This window comes from Aythya fuligula, chromosome 6, assembly GCF_009819795.1.
Source record: "Aythya fuligula isolate bAytFul2 chromosome 6, bAytFul2.pri, whole genome shotgun sequence".
Taxonomy (NCBI): Eukaryota; Metazoa; Chordata; class Aves; order Anseriformes; family Anatidae; genus Aythya; species Aythya fuligula.
Genome location: NC_045564.1, coordinates 8975476 through 8991301, shown reverse-complemented (window position 1 = coordinate 8991301; position 15826 = coordinate 8975476). Strand labels below are relative to the sequence as shown.

At 50.6% G+C, this 15826-nt stretch overlaps 1 protein-coding gene across 8 annotated transcripts in view; it reads left to right on the top strand.

Moving 5' to 3' along the window:
* Window positions 1-15826, top strand: part of LRRFIP1 (LRR binding FLII interacting protein 1) — a 99943-nt gene that overhangs the window by 32559 nt on the left and 51558 nt on the right. For 5 of the 8 annotated variants that reach the window (XM_032190258.1, XM_032190256.1, XM_032190254.1 and 2 more), the window contains exon 2: window positions 9935-10021. In XM_032190258.1, coding sequence (XP_032046149.1) covers window positions 9935-10021 — 87 coding nt within the window. Of the gene's footprint in view, window positions 1-3295; window positions 3386-9934; window positions 10022-15826 lie in introns of those variants that run through there. The other 3 variants (XM_032190257.1, XM_032190253.1, XM_032190259.1) reach the window with 2 other exon arrangements.

Genomic DNA, 15826 nt, shown 5'->3' with positions numbered 1-15826 from the left:
GGTGTTTAAATCTACCTGGAAAGGTTTTGACTACTTTATTCCAACCTGAAGCCGTGCTTCCAGGCCCCTGCAGAAAGCAGCTCTGGCACAACACACCCTGAAGATAAAAAAAAAAATAAAATAAAAAAATAATAATAATAATAAAAAAAAAAATCAATTGGGTGTGATCTGTGCTGGAGGCGAAGTTAATGGAATTGGTTTGCATTTTATGGGTGACTGTAACGTACCTCAGAAATGGCTGTGATCTTTCCTCCTTCCTTATGGCACAATTACTCTGCAGTTGTAGGTAAGGGATTGTTTCAGAGCGCTTCTCCTTGCAGTTTTCTGAATCGGATGTTTAAGATTTAGGCCTGCGTTTGTGTAGGAGTGCGGTGTCACCCTAGGGCACGAGCACCAGGAGGAAGGAGAGGTGAGGAGGAGAGCATGATGTGGCTGCAGAGTTCCTCTTTCTGGGAAACCCATCAGCACCTGCTGGCCTGTCCAAACCAAATGAACCACACCGTGTGTCAGATCAGCTCAGCCGTGCCCCACCTCGTGTTTTGGGTGCTGTCAGCTCCGTATCGCTGAGAAATGGAAGTTGGTGACGATGGGAATGACCACCTGCTCCTTGAGTTCAACCTGGAGGTCTGTAGTGCCCTTGTTTATTGTGATTTACCCTGAGGCATGAAGTGTTTTCTCGAGTAACCAAAGTGAAAACAAACATCTCGGGTTCTGTATCGATTTGGGAAGTAATCAGAAAAAGGTGTGTGGGACATTTTTCCTGCAGAACTAACGTAAGGGCCTGGCTCCTGTCCTACTGTGGGGCAAACTGCCACAGCTCAGAGGTGCTCTTCACATCTGCCTTTGGCTTTTGGGTCTCTGCGTTGGCTCTGCTGTGCCAAGATGAGGAGCTGAGCGCTGAGGAGGAACCCCAGGTAACCTGTGCTGGACTCAAGAACGCTGAGAAAAGCAGCACCACCGGGCTGCAGCCACAGAACGAGGCACTCTGCTCCACGTTGGGCTGCTGGGTCGTGCCAGGACCTGCAGCACTCACTTTTCCTCCGGTCAGTGGGATTTTCTGGCATCCTCTGCCCTTACTGGCAGAGGGCAAGGGAAATGTGGCAGGCGGGAGCGTTATCAGCCTGAAATAAAGGGCTTAGGGCTGTGTTTTGTACCAGCTGAGTAGGGCAGCGTTTCCTGAGCACGTTACGTTGGCCTGGTTCCTGATTTCAGTACGAGCTGCTCAGGGAAGTGAAATAGGTGAGTGTTAAATGTAAGCTAGGGATGTTTGGTCTGTACTGAATTTGGGCTGCATCTGAGGTGTGCTGGGCCTCCCTTTTGCTGGCCATTTCATGTCTTGCTGTGCAGGCGTGCCTGAAATGCATCCTGGCTAGTTCGTCTTCACCAAGAGGAACCTGAACACGAGGCAGCTGTGTGTCTTTGAAGCTCCAGTTATCATCTTCCAGAGTAGCTTAAGCCTGACTTTCTCTAGTTAATGTTTATATATACACAGCTTTGAGGCGTGTGATTATTTTCCTGTTTCACAGGAGCATGCATTGTTTAGATCTGTTAATTTCTTTCTGCTTTCATGCACACACTTGAAGTAGACTTAAGTCCGTTCGCTTTTTTCAGATTTTTTTTTAAAAGCAAGATTGAGTCTTTTACCCTGTAATGAAGCAAAACGCTGGTTAAGGGGAAAAAATACCTGCAGGTTCCAGAAATGGGAGGCTTTGGAGTCGGATGGAAGGCAGAGAACCAGTTTCACACCTGCAGAGCCTCCCCGTGCGTGTGTCCAGCCTTTCCAGGAGCAACGGGACGTGGCTGTGTCCAGTGCCTGCCAACGAATCCAGCCAGCATCCTACCCTCTGAATGCAAAACAGTGCCAGCGCTTCCATAATTAGCTAAAACATTGTCAGCGGCACGGAAGATGCAGGAACAGGGTGCTCTGCCAGGGTGAGGAGCCGGCTTCTCGGTGCGAGGTGAGCAGCTCATGGAAAAACTGAGCTCAGCTGCTGGGTGGAGGCTGCGCGAGGTCCCAACCTTTGCCGGTGACCAGGAAAAGAGCGAGCAGGGTTTAGTTGCTAAGGGAGCGCCCTGTTTTGCGTCTGGGCAGCCCAAGAAGAGCCGGTGCCAGGAAGAGATGACTCGTGGTGTTTGCTATTGTTGCTGCTGCGGAATCTCAGCGGCTGCGAGGAGCTGCTGGCGCTCCGCTCCTCCTCCCTGCCCTGCCTCTGCTTCTCCCATCAAATCGGGTGGGATCGAGGTGGCACTAACATCTTTGGAGACAGGGTCTCTGCCCTATTCATCGAATTTTCTTAGGTGGGTCTTGAGGCATTGACGCATTTAGTGCTGCTTAAACACCTGTGTTTTCTAATTCTTTTCCTGATTTTTTTTGGTGTCTCCCCAGCACGTTTTAGTCCCATCTAGTTCATCACCAAAGACCTCTTGAAACACACAATTGCCTTTTTTTGTCCAGCCAACGTTCCCTATTCCTGCGCTGCAGCACCTTGAGACTTAGAAAATGCTTTTTGTTCGCTTTTATTTTTATTATTTAGCATGTAATTGCTATTTCCTAAAGAATCCAGCCCGTGCTGGAGCATCCAGCTCAGATCACTCGTTTTAAGCTCAGCTCCCCACAACCCTGCACACCGTTTTGGTATAATTGCAGCAAATTAGCCGCCGTTAGGTGGTTTATTTCTGAGATGCAAATGCTGGCTGTGTGAATAGGTAGACATAGGGATCTGTTCAGGTGCTGCTGGGTGTTATCTGCAGCGTGCTCAGAGACGCGGCTTGGATGTGCTGCCCAGAGGGCGGCCATGCGCTGAGCAGGGAGTTTCAGTTATTGCTGCTGTTTATCAAGGAGGTTACGAGCCCGGGGAGCTTGGAAACCACCCTCACAACCCTTTCTCTGCTGTAATCTGCCGAGGGGAAGCGCTTCACGGCAGCGCTGCCACCAGCTGCTTCACCGAAGCCGCCTGGGTCTGGGGGAGATTTTGGCACCGCGCCCGATGGAAGCTGCCACCCGCGAGGAAACCCCGAGGCGCGCTGGGGCGAGCTGCTGCGCTGCTCGTGACATCCTGAGGCTGCTGATGGAGCCCGACGGCTCGGGACGGGGCTGTGGCTGCCTGTCGCTGCTGCGCGCACGCTGCTGACTCAGAGCCGAGCGCCGGCAGCCCGCTGAGCGAGCAAGAAACCAGGCTTGGACTTCGTCCCCTGGGTGTCAGAGCTTTGTGCCGGCACCCGTGGGACGCCAGGAGGGCTGCGTGCCCCCCAGCAGGGAGCTAGCGATTAGCACTGGGGATTTATGTTACCACTTTCAATTTTTTCTTTCGGTTTTTCATGAGAAGAACAGGCTGCGGCCATGCAGACGGAAGCAGACTGCCTGAGCCCAGAAGCTCAGAAACTGGTAAGGCAAATGGGGGGGAGAAGGAGGGAGGGAGAGGGAGGGCTGCAGTGCTGCCCAGGGCTCCCCGGCTGCCCCAGCCCCAAAATCCCAGCAGGGCAGGGGCAGGGGAAGCACCTGTACTCGTTCAGCTCTTCCTGGGCTGCTCAGCCTTCAGTCAGCTCCCCTCGTGCTGGTGTGTGTTTGCACTGAACGTGCCTGAAAAAAAAAAAAACAACAACAAACCTTCGTGGTTTGTTATTTTTTTTCAGCCCAGCAGGGACTGTGCCTGTAGTCCCACTGGTATTTTGCAGTCCCCTGGATACCATGAGGTTCCTGGGCATTTATCGAGCTGCTCGGCTCCGCTGTGTTGTGAGGTTGCTTCCTACAGGTTTCTGCCCCAGCTGCCTGTGCCTTTGCCTGAATTCAAGCATAATGATCGTGGATGCTTAGAGAAAGTGCTGTGGCTTTTTTACATGTGTTTTTTTTTTTTTTTTTTCTATGATTTGGAACAGTTTATGAGAATTTAGCCTTATTTTGGGCACGTGTGTAATTCACAGCAGCTCTACAGCTAGTAAGGTGCCTGGTTTTGCCCCTGACTGACAGTCACAGGCAGCTAGCTCTGCAAAAGGCTGGGAATTTTTGAAGGCTTTTTAAAAATAAGGCACAAAAATGTAAGCTGCTCGCTGCTCAGTTTGGTATGGGAGCAGATACACCAGCTGAATTGGGTCTGTGCTTCCTACAAGTTTCAAAGCAGCCCCGAGCCTGCATGAAGTTTTAAAGGAGGGATTTCTCAGCTGCTGACACGAGCTGTCGCTCTCCCCGTTCCTCGTTCCTCGCTGTCACCCCGTGGTTCAGAGGGGAGCTGTCAGACCAGCCCTTAATGGGCCTCTCTGCCCAAAGGGTGGTGGTTAGCAAGGAATCCTTGGTTTATATTTAGGCGAACCTGCTGCCCTCTGAGCCATTTGCATGGAAGAGAAAGGTAAGCTGGGCAGGATGTGGGCTGAGCAATCCCTGCGTGATTCACAGGCTTGCCATCAGATGATTAAATGGTGCAAAGTGTATTTATTTATAATCCCAACTCGGCTGCAAAAAAATGCAGGTGAGTGACCTCTAACCACAGAAGTCATTTCCAGACAGCCTCATTTCAGGGCGAAGGAGCGTGTGATAATGCAGGGGCAGCTCCTGGGGCTCGCTGGTTTCCATCACTTGTTGCTGGAGCAGAGGGGAGGCAGAGGACAGCAGAGCTGCGGGTTTCCTGCAGTGAATTCGTGCGCCTGCTGCACTGTGGGGATACAGCAAGTCAGGTGCTGCCTGTCCAAATAAGCCGTACCTTTCTGAGAAGTACACCAAGCCTTATCAGATTTCTTTTGGCTAACGAAGCATGTGACTGACGTAAAGGGAGCGAACCGTTGTGCAACGCTTCAGGAAAAAGCTTTCACCTGCAGCACACAGGAGCGGGATGGCAGCACCCATGAAAAGTTGTGCTCACAGTAAATGCCAATTGCTGGCTCTGTCTTGGGCACATTGGCAAGCAACTCAGCCTGAGAATAGCTGTTACAGAAATATGTAATAGCTGTTGCAGGGCTTGCAGGTATCATTTAGTCGGGCAAACATATGTCTTAAAATGTCTGCGGCGTTGGGATCAGAGAGCTTTCTGAATATGGTTTCATGCTGGCAAGCTAACAAACGCTTCAGCCCTCCGCAAAATACAAAAAACAAACCTAATCTTAATTTTTAGCCTTAGAAGCAGATCATTTTGAGTACGTTGGATTTAAGGAGAGCTTTGTATAGATTGAAACCTTCTATGCGTGTAGCCCTGTGGTAAGTCCACATCATTTTTTTTCAGTGCTCAAAAAAGCAGCATAATTTCCTGCCTTTGTTGGCTATTTCTTGGGGCTTCCAGTGTAACAATGAACCCTTGAACGCTGCAGAAAGGAAAAGCTCCGCGAATGCACACCTTCAGGATGTGTGTCATCAGCCTCTACCTAACCAAGGCACCTCCATAATTCTCTCGTCGGGACGATAATGGACATCCAGCTTCCCCGGGCGAGAGGACGCCGTGCTCGGGGCCGGGAAGTCCCCGCTTCCTCCAGCATTGTGCTTCGTGCAGCAGCGCTGGGCACAGCACGGGTTGACCCCACAGCTGTGGATATTCCCGTTTCTCCCCGCAGCCCCGTGGGGCAAACAGGGGGAGGAAACGCTGCTGGCCCTGCCCGGCTGGTGTCCAGCTTGTTCTTGGATGGTGTCGCACGGCGGTAACGAAGCAGGTCGCAGGGCCGAAGGTGCCAAACTCCTTCGTGCACGATAAGGATCTGCTGCGCAGGGCTGGATCTTCCTCTGAACACTGAACCCAGCGTTAAGCAGGGCTGTGGGGCGCAGAGCAGGAGGACAGACAAAAGCAACACGCACTTCGCAGGGCGTCTGCAGCTATAAATCACTGCGGGCGACTGCACTGAAATGACAAAAATGCAGGATGTGTACTTGCAGAGTTCCAGCGACTTCCCTGAAATAAGGCAATTCTTTTTCAGCTGCTGTGGGTCTCCACGCTCTTCTCGGCAGCGGGGTTGCCGTCTCCTCTCGTTTTGCCCACGGGGCTTTGCATGAAGCCCCTGCAGGTTTTTTTTGGATGGCATGCACGGTTCAGCTGAAGCCGCCAGCAATCTTTGTCAGATGCGCAATGCTTCGTAAGAAGGGAGTTACAAAAGCTCTTTAATGAGTGCAATTAGGCTTTGTGTTCTTACTCGTCTGTTTTTGCCAGTGATCTGTCACTTCTGATGAGGCCTGCGTTACTCACGGAGTCGGCAGTGAATTTTAGATGGTTCTAAGATTTGCTTCCTTCGGTCTTGATTTATCTCATCTCAAATCCCTTCAATAGCTGTTTGTTTTAGCAGCCCGGAGACTCTCATTTTAGCTTTCGTACTCCGAATTTTCAAAGCCTGCCTGCACCCATCGCCGCTGGAGGTGTGCTGAGCAGCGTTGTGGCCCTTGTTGGGGTACGGGCGAGGTGACTCGGGTCTGCTCTGGCAGTGCTGGGGCTGGAGGGAGGCCAGGGCCGTTCAGGCAGAGCCTGTTTTGGGGCAGTCAGCACGGGGAGAAGGGCCGAGCTCACGCCGTGCTTTGCAGGCTGTGCAAGAAACCGAGGTATTTATAGCAGAGAGCTGTTAATGCGAAAATGCAGCCCAAGTGTGTGGTCTGCTGAACCGAGACAAGCTGAGTCGTGCTCCTGCTTTTGAGGAAGAGGTGCAGAATAAATCTGACCCTCTTACACCTTTGCCTAAAGTCCGTAGTGGCAGCGGAGGTCACGATGCGATCCTTCATGTGTCTGCAGCACCTGGCTGTGCTTTTGTGCAGGAAAACTGCCAGAAAATGCTCTCCAAAGGCTCGTGGACAGCCTCAGCCGTGAAGGGCTAGGAACCATTGCAGTAAAACGTGGACCTTGTGCTGCTGGCTGACCTGCTGCTCCTTGGTGACAACTTTCTGGGTACAGGCGAGTGTTTGGGAGCTCTTGCTTACCCCCCAAAGGAACTCAAAGTGCCTGAAGTGCCAAAAAGTCCTTTTTAACTGACCTTGCCCAAGGTAACGAAATAAGCTGGATTGGAAACAATTCAGTGATCACCTAGACAGCACCCAGCACCCTGAGGAACACGTCTGAAATGTAAGGGTCAGTTCACTCGTGGAATTTGCTGCAAAATACCAGGCTTATGGAAGGCTGCCCTTTGTTCCTCCGCTGTGTAAGATGAGGCTACTGAGAAGCCAACAGGCTGGCTCTTCATGGGGGATGCGTGGAGGGGGTGAGGTCAAATTGGGAGAGGATGGGTCTTGACATGATGCAGGAGGGGAAAAAAGTCTCTGTGAGGATGGCCAGGCATCAAAGCAGCGGCCCTGCAAAGCTGCAAAGCCTCCAGCCTCGGAGGTTTTCAAGACCCAGGTGGACAAAACCCTGAGCAGCGGGGTCAGAGCTCGGTGCCAGCACTGCTCAGGGCTGGGAGCAGAGACCTCCCGTGGCCCCTGCAGCCAGAAAGCGTCTGGGATGCTTTGGTGCTACACGAGCGAGTCAATTGGAAGTGCTAGTTACTGCTTGGGGTGGAATAACCTTGCACTGGCTTCTAACAGAGGTGCTGGTAGGGTACGTGCTAATGGCAGGATTTGTTAAGTTTGAGAAAATCCTAATTCAAAAGCTATTTAAAAGGATCTGGAATATTTTGTTCCCTTGCTTGCGGTGACAGCTACTTAATGCTGAGGAGCCATGTGGGCCTGGAAAGACAAAGTTCATAAAAAACATATGCTCGTTCCAGGACGTGAGCCAACCCGGGATACTAAAGGAAAATGTATTTTTACTCCTGCATGTCTTAAAGGTTTGAAAATTGGCTCTGTATGAGCAGGCGAGGGCTTCAAAGCTGTAATACAGTAAATTGGAGGCTCCCCACGGATTGCATCTAAAACCAAATCGTATCCTGTATATACATGTATACGTAACGTGCCATTTAATGGGATGCTCAGAAAGCTAAATCACTGCAGTCAGTGCTGGTATCCAGGGAACTGGCAAGCCTTTTCTCAGGGAGGGCTTGGAATATTGTTTTTTTCTTTCATTTTCCAAGTTTTGTTTCATTGTTGTGCTCGGTTCTGGAGGATGTGTACTTGTGCAGTGCAGCTTGCAAGGCTGTGAATCCTTTGGCCCTTGTGGTACAAGGAGAATGCATGGGAAGATGCAGATGTGTGTAAAGCACAGCAGCTGCATTGTACAGACAGCTGTTTTTTTCTAATCTGGGAGATCGGCTGGTTGTTAAAATTCATAAGGAAGATACCCACAATCATTTTAACATCCAAATAACCCTGGCTTTGTGTCGCCCTCTTGTTATTTAGGTTTCTTTTCAGGTAAAGAGGGATCACGTAAAGCCAATCCAGTGCTTCTTCCAGCACCGTGATTCCTTACCTTGAGTGTATGCCTTGGAGCATGTTTATACAGCAGCTGTCTTAAAAACATGCAGACCTCACAGCCTGGAACCTCTGTCCCTGGTAGGGCACACAGGTGTGTTTATGTTTTTTCTCCAGAACCCAGCTGATTGCCTCGAAATTCAGACTAGGAGCCGAAAAGAGCCGAGCCAACATCGGCTCTTTCTGCCGTGGACGCTTTTACCCTCTGAGCAGGTTTTCTGGTGTTGCAAGTGGTTTCTCAAGCTGAAGGCATCTGGGGTGTACGGATTAGAAACTCCTTTCATTTCTATGTGTGGCATTTGCACAACAGGGAGCTGAAACGGTCCCCAGGATCTATAGATATATAGCACGTCTGCTGGCTGTGTGCCTGTTATTATTATTTTTACTTTCTATTTTTTATTTTTTTGCCGAGGGACTGTCTAATTCAGATTCTTTGGTGTTATTTTTGATGAGGATTTAAGATGTACAACGCTGCAGGATCTCAGACTTCCCATATAGGAGCTTGTGCTTGGCTTTCCCCAGCCCTTCCCTATTACCTGAAAATTGTAGCCCTCTTCCTGCTGGTCTGAGTGGTTGAACATTTTTTGGGGGTGGGCAGGATACCTTTATTTTTCCTCTTGGTTTTCCTTCTGTTTAGGAGTGCTAGCGAAAGAGCTGGTGCTCTGACTTTCTGTGTGCTTGACCTGCATATTATTGTAGTTTTTCCTGCCAAAACAGGTACTTTGCTTACAGGGAGCAGCTCTGGGGCCGGGGGAGTTGAGTTGGGTGCCCTCCTAGAGCGACGAGAGCGCGCGATCCCGCTTGCTCCCTGCTGAGCCCTCCTGAATCACACTGGATGCACCGCTCGCAATCCCACCGGACCAAAGCCGAGCTGACTTTGCACATCAGGCTTCCTGTTTTCGCCTGGGATTTAAAGCAGATTATTAAAAATGTTCCTTCCCAGCCCGTTCTGGCACTTCCAACCCCGTCGAAATGAGGAAGCTCTATAGCTCTCGTGGGAGGCCTGTTCTTGGCAGGTTTCCCCCTCTGGAGAGCTTTGGGCTTGAATGGCGACGTCTGGATGCTCAGATGGAGCCGGTGTGTTTGCTCGGGATCCCCGTTCCCTTGCCTCCATCGTTCCAGCCCTGGTGGTGTGTAGTTGTGCTGAAAGGCAGCGTTCACCGAGCCGCTGCACCCGCCTGTGCGCTCACACCGTGTCAGCCGCCGGGAAGAACAGCACGTAACGTGTTTACTGTGGGTCCAATTAACTCGTCAATAAAAAAAACAATTGCACCGCATGGGGGGGAAAATAAAAAATAAACAAGCCAGACCTGCCTTTCTTAAATAAATCAATCCGGCAGTGTTCTCCCTAGCAGTGTTTCCTCTCCAGCCCCACAAATGGTAATTAAAGAGGCACGGGGCGCTGCTCAAGGCGGCTGCTAACCGGGGGTAGTGCCCGCACGCGGGTGCATTACCTGCCGGGGAAGCACAACAAGCTGTGGAAGGCAGGGCCGTTCCCTGCAGGAGGGAATTAACTCCTACAGGTGTGTTTACAGCCCTGCCGAGTCCAGCCTCTGTGTCTGGGGCCCTGCTGAACGAGTGCGCTTCGCGTCAGAGCGCCTGGCTGTGATTTCACCGCTGTGTTCCCTTCCACAGGCTGAAGCGAGGCTGGCGGCGAAGCGAGCGGCGCGGGCAGAGGCACGGGAGATCCGGATGAAGGAGCTGGAGCGGCAGCAGAAGGAGGTACGTGCACGGTGCTGGGGGCATGATCCAAGAGCCTGGAAGAGAGGGCTAGCCTCTGCTTGGCTGAGACCTCAGTCCGAGCGGAGCTGGTGCTCCTCAGTTTTATTTGCTATCGTAGGATAGGAAATAAAATGGCCAGGAAAAATAATTCACTGAATAATCCAGTATAACAATTCCCAGAGAAACACCAGTGGTTAGTTAGCTCGTAATCATTGTTTAATATTAAACCTGAAGGTATGCAGCTTGTTTGTGTGCGCACTGGGGGTGAATTCCTAACATTTCCTTGGGAATACTGAGGGAGGGAGAGTCCTGGCCCTCCTGTGGCTCTCTTCTTGCAAGCCGTGTCACTTCGTTGCTGTGAAATTGGGGTTGTCCTGTTCATAAAAATGATGGTCTGCTGTGGGTAGAGGTAAAATTTGGTGGCTGACAGTTGGAAACTGAACTTGGTAAAACACTGCCTACTCCAGCGCGTTTGGATGAAATCCCCAGTGTAGCCGCTCAAAACCCTTGGAAAAAACTGTTGTTTTTGTGCAATCAGCAAAGTTACGTGTCAGTGTGAGGGCAGATCATGGGCTTCCAGAGTAGAAATAGTCATGAATGATCCTGAAGACCAAAACAGCCACTTCTGCTCCTGTTCTGGTGGGTAGGAGCTGAGCTGTGTGGTGTTCTCTCCACTCCAGGAAGCTGGGAGCAGTGGTTTGTTTTGAAGCCACAGAAGCTCAGACTGTGCCATTAAAATGGAGCTGGGAGCATGGGCAGACCAACCCAGTGGTGTGACAAGCAGCAGGGCTTAAAACTTACATTTGTTGATGTCCAGTAAACAAAAATGAAGTGAGATTTATTGAAACAGCAGAGCAGACCTAGCAGGGTCAACAGCAATCATAATTTAATTTATCCAAGTAAAATAAGTTTTGATGGAAAGGGAAGAAGTAAGGATTTTGGAGGAGGGGTTATGCAGGAAGAAGCAGCATACGTCTGATCTTTGGGATGCAGAGAAGGAACAGAACAGCCTGGAATGGAAGTTGGTGGGCAATTTGCCGTGCCGAGCCCTGTGCCTCGCCGAGCTGAGGCACGTTTGGATGTGCCTTAGCACCCCGCAGCCGGGTTGGACGTTCCTGCAAACACCCCAGAAGGAAGAGCTGCAGGGGGGCACTGCTGCAAGCACGGTGCCCGTAGAAGAGCGGATCCTTTTAGTGCTACAGCTGCTGCTTGTTGAGGGATGCTCCTTGTAGCCCAGCCCACGGCCATGAGGGCTGCACCGTGGATGAGTGTTGGTACCATGAGGCCTCCTGGTGTGCCTGTAGTGTGATGGAGTTGCTCAGCAGCCCTTGGGAGCCCCAGCAGACAAACAGTAGGTGTTTTGTTTGGGCTGCGAACTAAGTATGGGTGTCATGGCAGCTGACAGCCTTACCATCTAATTTGCAGATGACACTAATGAGCCTTGATGACCCCTTGAAGATTAAAAGCTGCTGCTGCAAAGGGCGTCCTAGTAAATTGAAATGTTGGTATGGAAGCTAAAGCCTGCAAAGGTTCCGTGTGCTCCCACAAATAACTGATCGGAAACTTGGTGAAAATCTTATGTAGATGGAAATGGAATGGTACAGGGTGTCACGCTAACACAGGGAATTCAGTGCAAGCTAACCCAGATACTCACTACAATCTGTTTTGTAATTCACTGGCATAAATTACAGGCTGTGACTGCACACTTGCTTAATATTTCGCAAGCTTGGATATTCCCTGGATTTTTCACATAGCTTCATCTCAGCCCCCAGATGCAAGGTAGAGCTAATGAGGATGGCTGCACAAAGCTTTTCATTGCCACAGATATCTTCCAAATATAATAAAAGAGAGCACAGATAAATAAAACCCTGAGTAGCAAGCAGCACAAGGGATTTGGCAGCTGCTTCTTCGGAGAACATACTGTGGTGATACTGGTGTCTGGATAGCTTGCTGTCTGCCATCTTCCTTTTCCTTCCCAAACTCTTCAGAGAAATAAATAGCACATTCACACATGTCAAACAACCAGAGCTTTAAGCGCTACCACTTCAGAAGGCTTCTTAGAGCCAGTTATGGGATTTAAAAAGCAATGAATAAATTTATTGCGTGTGCGTGTACTTGTTCATGCTTCAAGCAGTGTACATGCTCTGACAGGCTTCTGGTGGAGCATGGATCTCTTGAGAATGTATGTATGCTGTTGGCCTAGGTTAAAAGTTTCCAGATGTTCCCATTACAAGCTATAAACATGGCAATATAGCTCCCGCTGGCAGTGAAATAGGGTGTTTTACTGATTTGGATTTGGACTAAAGACTGGCTCCTGTCCTGCCCACCAGCAAATATTAAAGATGTTTCTTAATCCGTCCTTCATTTTTCCTAACTTGAAAATAATTGGATAATTTCTGCATTGTGAGGCTGTGTATATGATTTAGCTCATGCTCTTCTTGCTGGAAGTGCCAATACACCAGGTACCTGAGATTTTTGTTCTCTATCATGGAAGTCTCTGTAGTAGAAGGAGCAGCTGTTTTATTAGAAAGCTGTTAAAGTAGCCACATGTGAGGAATGCCCCAAAGATTAGTCACAGCCGTGTAATAAAGCTCACCAGTAAATGGTGGGGAGTGTGTGATACCATACCAAGCTCCTTCTGGCAGGATTGGCTTAATGTAGCACAGCAGAAATTTCAGCACAGGTGATTCTTCTGGAAATTAAGATTGTGGTTGTTATCAGCCACATTATTGACCAGTCCTTTTCCTTTTAGAGGAGCGTATGGTGAGGAGCTCGTGGCAGGCAGCCTGGGTTTAGGTGGTGGTGAGCAGGACCTGCCTTTGGTTCATGTAAATTGAGTTGGGAATCTAAGGTATAGACGGCTTTAGGAGGAAAGAACTGTGCTGTGCGATGTGGGAAAGCTGCGACAGAAGGCTGCTGCAGTGCTGGGTGGTGGAACAGGATCCCAGGTGTGTTTGGGAAGGTGGTTTCATCTCATCGCCTGATACCATCTCGGGCCGAGCAGCAGCGTGCTGTCAGGGAGAGGAAGGTAAGGAGAGCACACGTGCAAGTCTAACAGGGAAGTAAGCCAGGTAAAGGATGTTTTCTGAAAGAAAACAAGCACAGGAACCACGATCTACACTGCTCTGTGAAGACGAGGGCAGTGGTCAGTCCTGAATCGCGTGTATTTGACAGAGCAACGCTCCTCGTGGAGAGGCTCTGAGAAAGGCACAGATGTGCTTGAACACAGCCGCGTGAACTTGCTCTGCGCTGCTTGCTGCTGCTGCTAGCCACCAGAGATGCAAGCGATTAAGCAGGAGGCTGCTGCGGGCTTTCTGGCACCCTTGAGCACGCAGTAAGTCAGAGCAGGAGAGGCAGATGCCAATTGCCTTGCTCAGCCGCGTGGGTGACTGTCAGAGGTGGTGGCACGTAGCTGATAGGAGTCCCGGCACCTACGGGTCCTGTGCTGCCCCCACCCCGCTGCCGTGCTCTTTAAATGCTCGCAGAGCCAAAGGTTGGTCCGTCTGGTTCCTGCTGCAGGGCTGTGCTTGGTGCTGAGTCAAACACTTGTGTGCGTGCAGGTATTTATTGTTCACTCACAGCAGAACAAGTCGAGAGCTGGCTGGTTTCTCCGAGTACCAAACTGTTAATTCTAGCGAGGTTACCAGGTTAAACTGCAGAGATTTTTTATTTTTTTTTGTAGAAGCTTGCAATAAAATTTATTAAAGCCCTGTTTCCAAGACTTATCCAACAGTTATGTTTCAAGACAATTTAAAGCTGCAGCATTCGGGGTAACTGTGGAGAGCGTTTTCTGTAGGAGTACCTCCTGTGGGTGCTGCTGAAATGTCTCCTCGAGGACTGACACTCGGAGACCACTGTTTAAGCCAACCTTAATGCCTGAAGTGAGCAGAGAAGGCTCTCCTCCCACTCCCTAATCTGCAGGGTAAGATTCCTGCGTGCCACTTCACCCAGCAGATGAGCCTGGGCTTTTAGTCCGAGGCACGTGCGGTGTGCTGCTCTCCTCGCTGCTTTTTCAGCACAAGATTTGCCTTTGCTGCTTTGTCAGTTTTCCTTCCCTGGCACACTTGGCATGCATTTGTCCTCCTTTGCATTTATGCTTCTGGTGGCATAACATGCATTGCCAATACTTTGTGGTGTTTTTTTTCTCTCGTGTCAGTCAGAGCCTGCCACTAATACTGTGGGCAAAGCACATTTTTGTGATACCATAAGAGAGGAAAGTGCTTTCTAAGACCGGAGGCTGCTCAGAGGTCTGTTGGCTGTTAAGCTCTTAGTGGGGGGCATACCTGCAATGGAGAGGACTGTTTGAAAGAGGCTTTTTCCCTCTTCCGTGTTATCTAACAAGGACAGCACGCTGATTAGAGACTGGTGACTTCAGAGACGAGCTGATGTAACGGCTGACCGAGAAACCCCAGGTTTGTGAAAGGTGGTGACAGTGAGGACAACAAACACGGCTCTGTCCCCGTGTCCTCTCCACTGCTCTGATGTGCCCGGCCCCGAACAAGGGCCCTGTTGTTATCGTAGCCACCCGTAATCTGGGTCCTGGACACAAAACCTCTTCAGTGCCCTGCTGCACGCACCAGGAGCACCTGCTGTGCCAAGCCTGAAGCGTCGGGGTTTGGAGAATAAAGCCGTGCGTGGCGTGCTCTGAAAGCATCCGTGTAGCAGCGTGTATATGGAGCGTGGTGTGGGAGACACGTCCACGGCAGAGCTAGAGGAACACCAGCTGCATGTAAAGCTGTGGTGCTTGGCTTCCCGCGCAGATAAAGTGCTCTGCATGTTCAGATCAGCCCCTGCTCTTGGGAACGGTGGGAGGCTTGCCTTCATTTTCCTCTCAGAGGCTTTCTTAGCAGCAGATCAGCGAGGTGATTAGTTGTGTGGGAACGCTGCCTTTCAGTGCGGGTCTCAATTATCCCCTGGGTGCTCCTAGCAAGAGGAATTAATGCTTCTGAGGTATTAAGTTGGCTTCTGCAGTTGGCCTTCCCAATCACGAAGGGGAACCTGATCTGGGCACTGAGGCAGTGACTGGCAGGAGGGCGCTTTGCTTCCCAGCTCAGGGTTCACCTGAGGTGGCCAAGGAGAGCAGCGGGTGGCGAGGATCCTCTGGCCCCAAAATACAGGGGACAAACCTCCCTGCCACCCTCTGACCAGCTGAAGGGCTGGAGCTGGAGCAACATCCCCTTCTGGCTCACCTTCACGGAGCAGGGGGCTGGTGGGCGAATTTATTCAGCGTCGGCGCTTACCCGGGCAGCTGGTGGTTTTGAGAGCAGCGCTGTGCTTTGCTTCAGCTAAATTCAGCTGTGTTAGAGCAGCCCTCGTTCTGATATGCTGACACTGTCCCGCACGCAGCTGGAGGATGTGCAGTGCTGGTATTGCCCTTAGCAGAAGGACAGCTGCTCTGTAGGCACTGCTGGGTTTGCTTTTACTCTGGTTGATGCACGACTGTCACCCCAGGTGAATATTTGGGCATCTGTGACATTTAGAAGGAGGGTTGGAAAGGCAAGAGGCCCTGCCTTACAGCGGGTCAGTCTCTGGCCAGTGCAAAGCTCAGGGAGAAGTGTCTGCACCTCCAGGAGTCCAGCAGGTAGGCAAACAGGAGCGTATTTCAGCAAGGCACGTGGAGGAGGCCTGGAACATAAACCCTGCTTTCATTTCACTCAGCTTGACAGGATTTCAATGTGTACTTTTCTGTATTCGTGTTTTACTCTGTATTTTTCTGTATTCATGTTCTGTAAAATTGATATTTTTCCCTCTAGCCTGGCTCATGGAACATCGCATTGCTGTTCATCCATTCACGCTCGCTTTTCT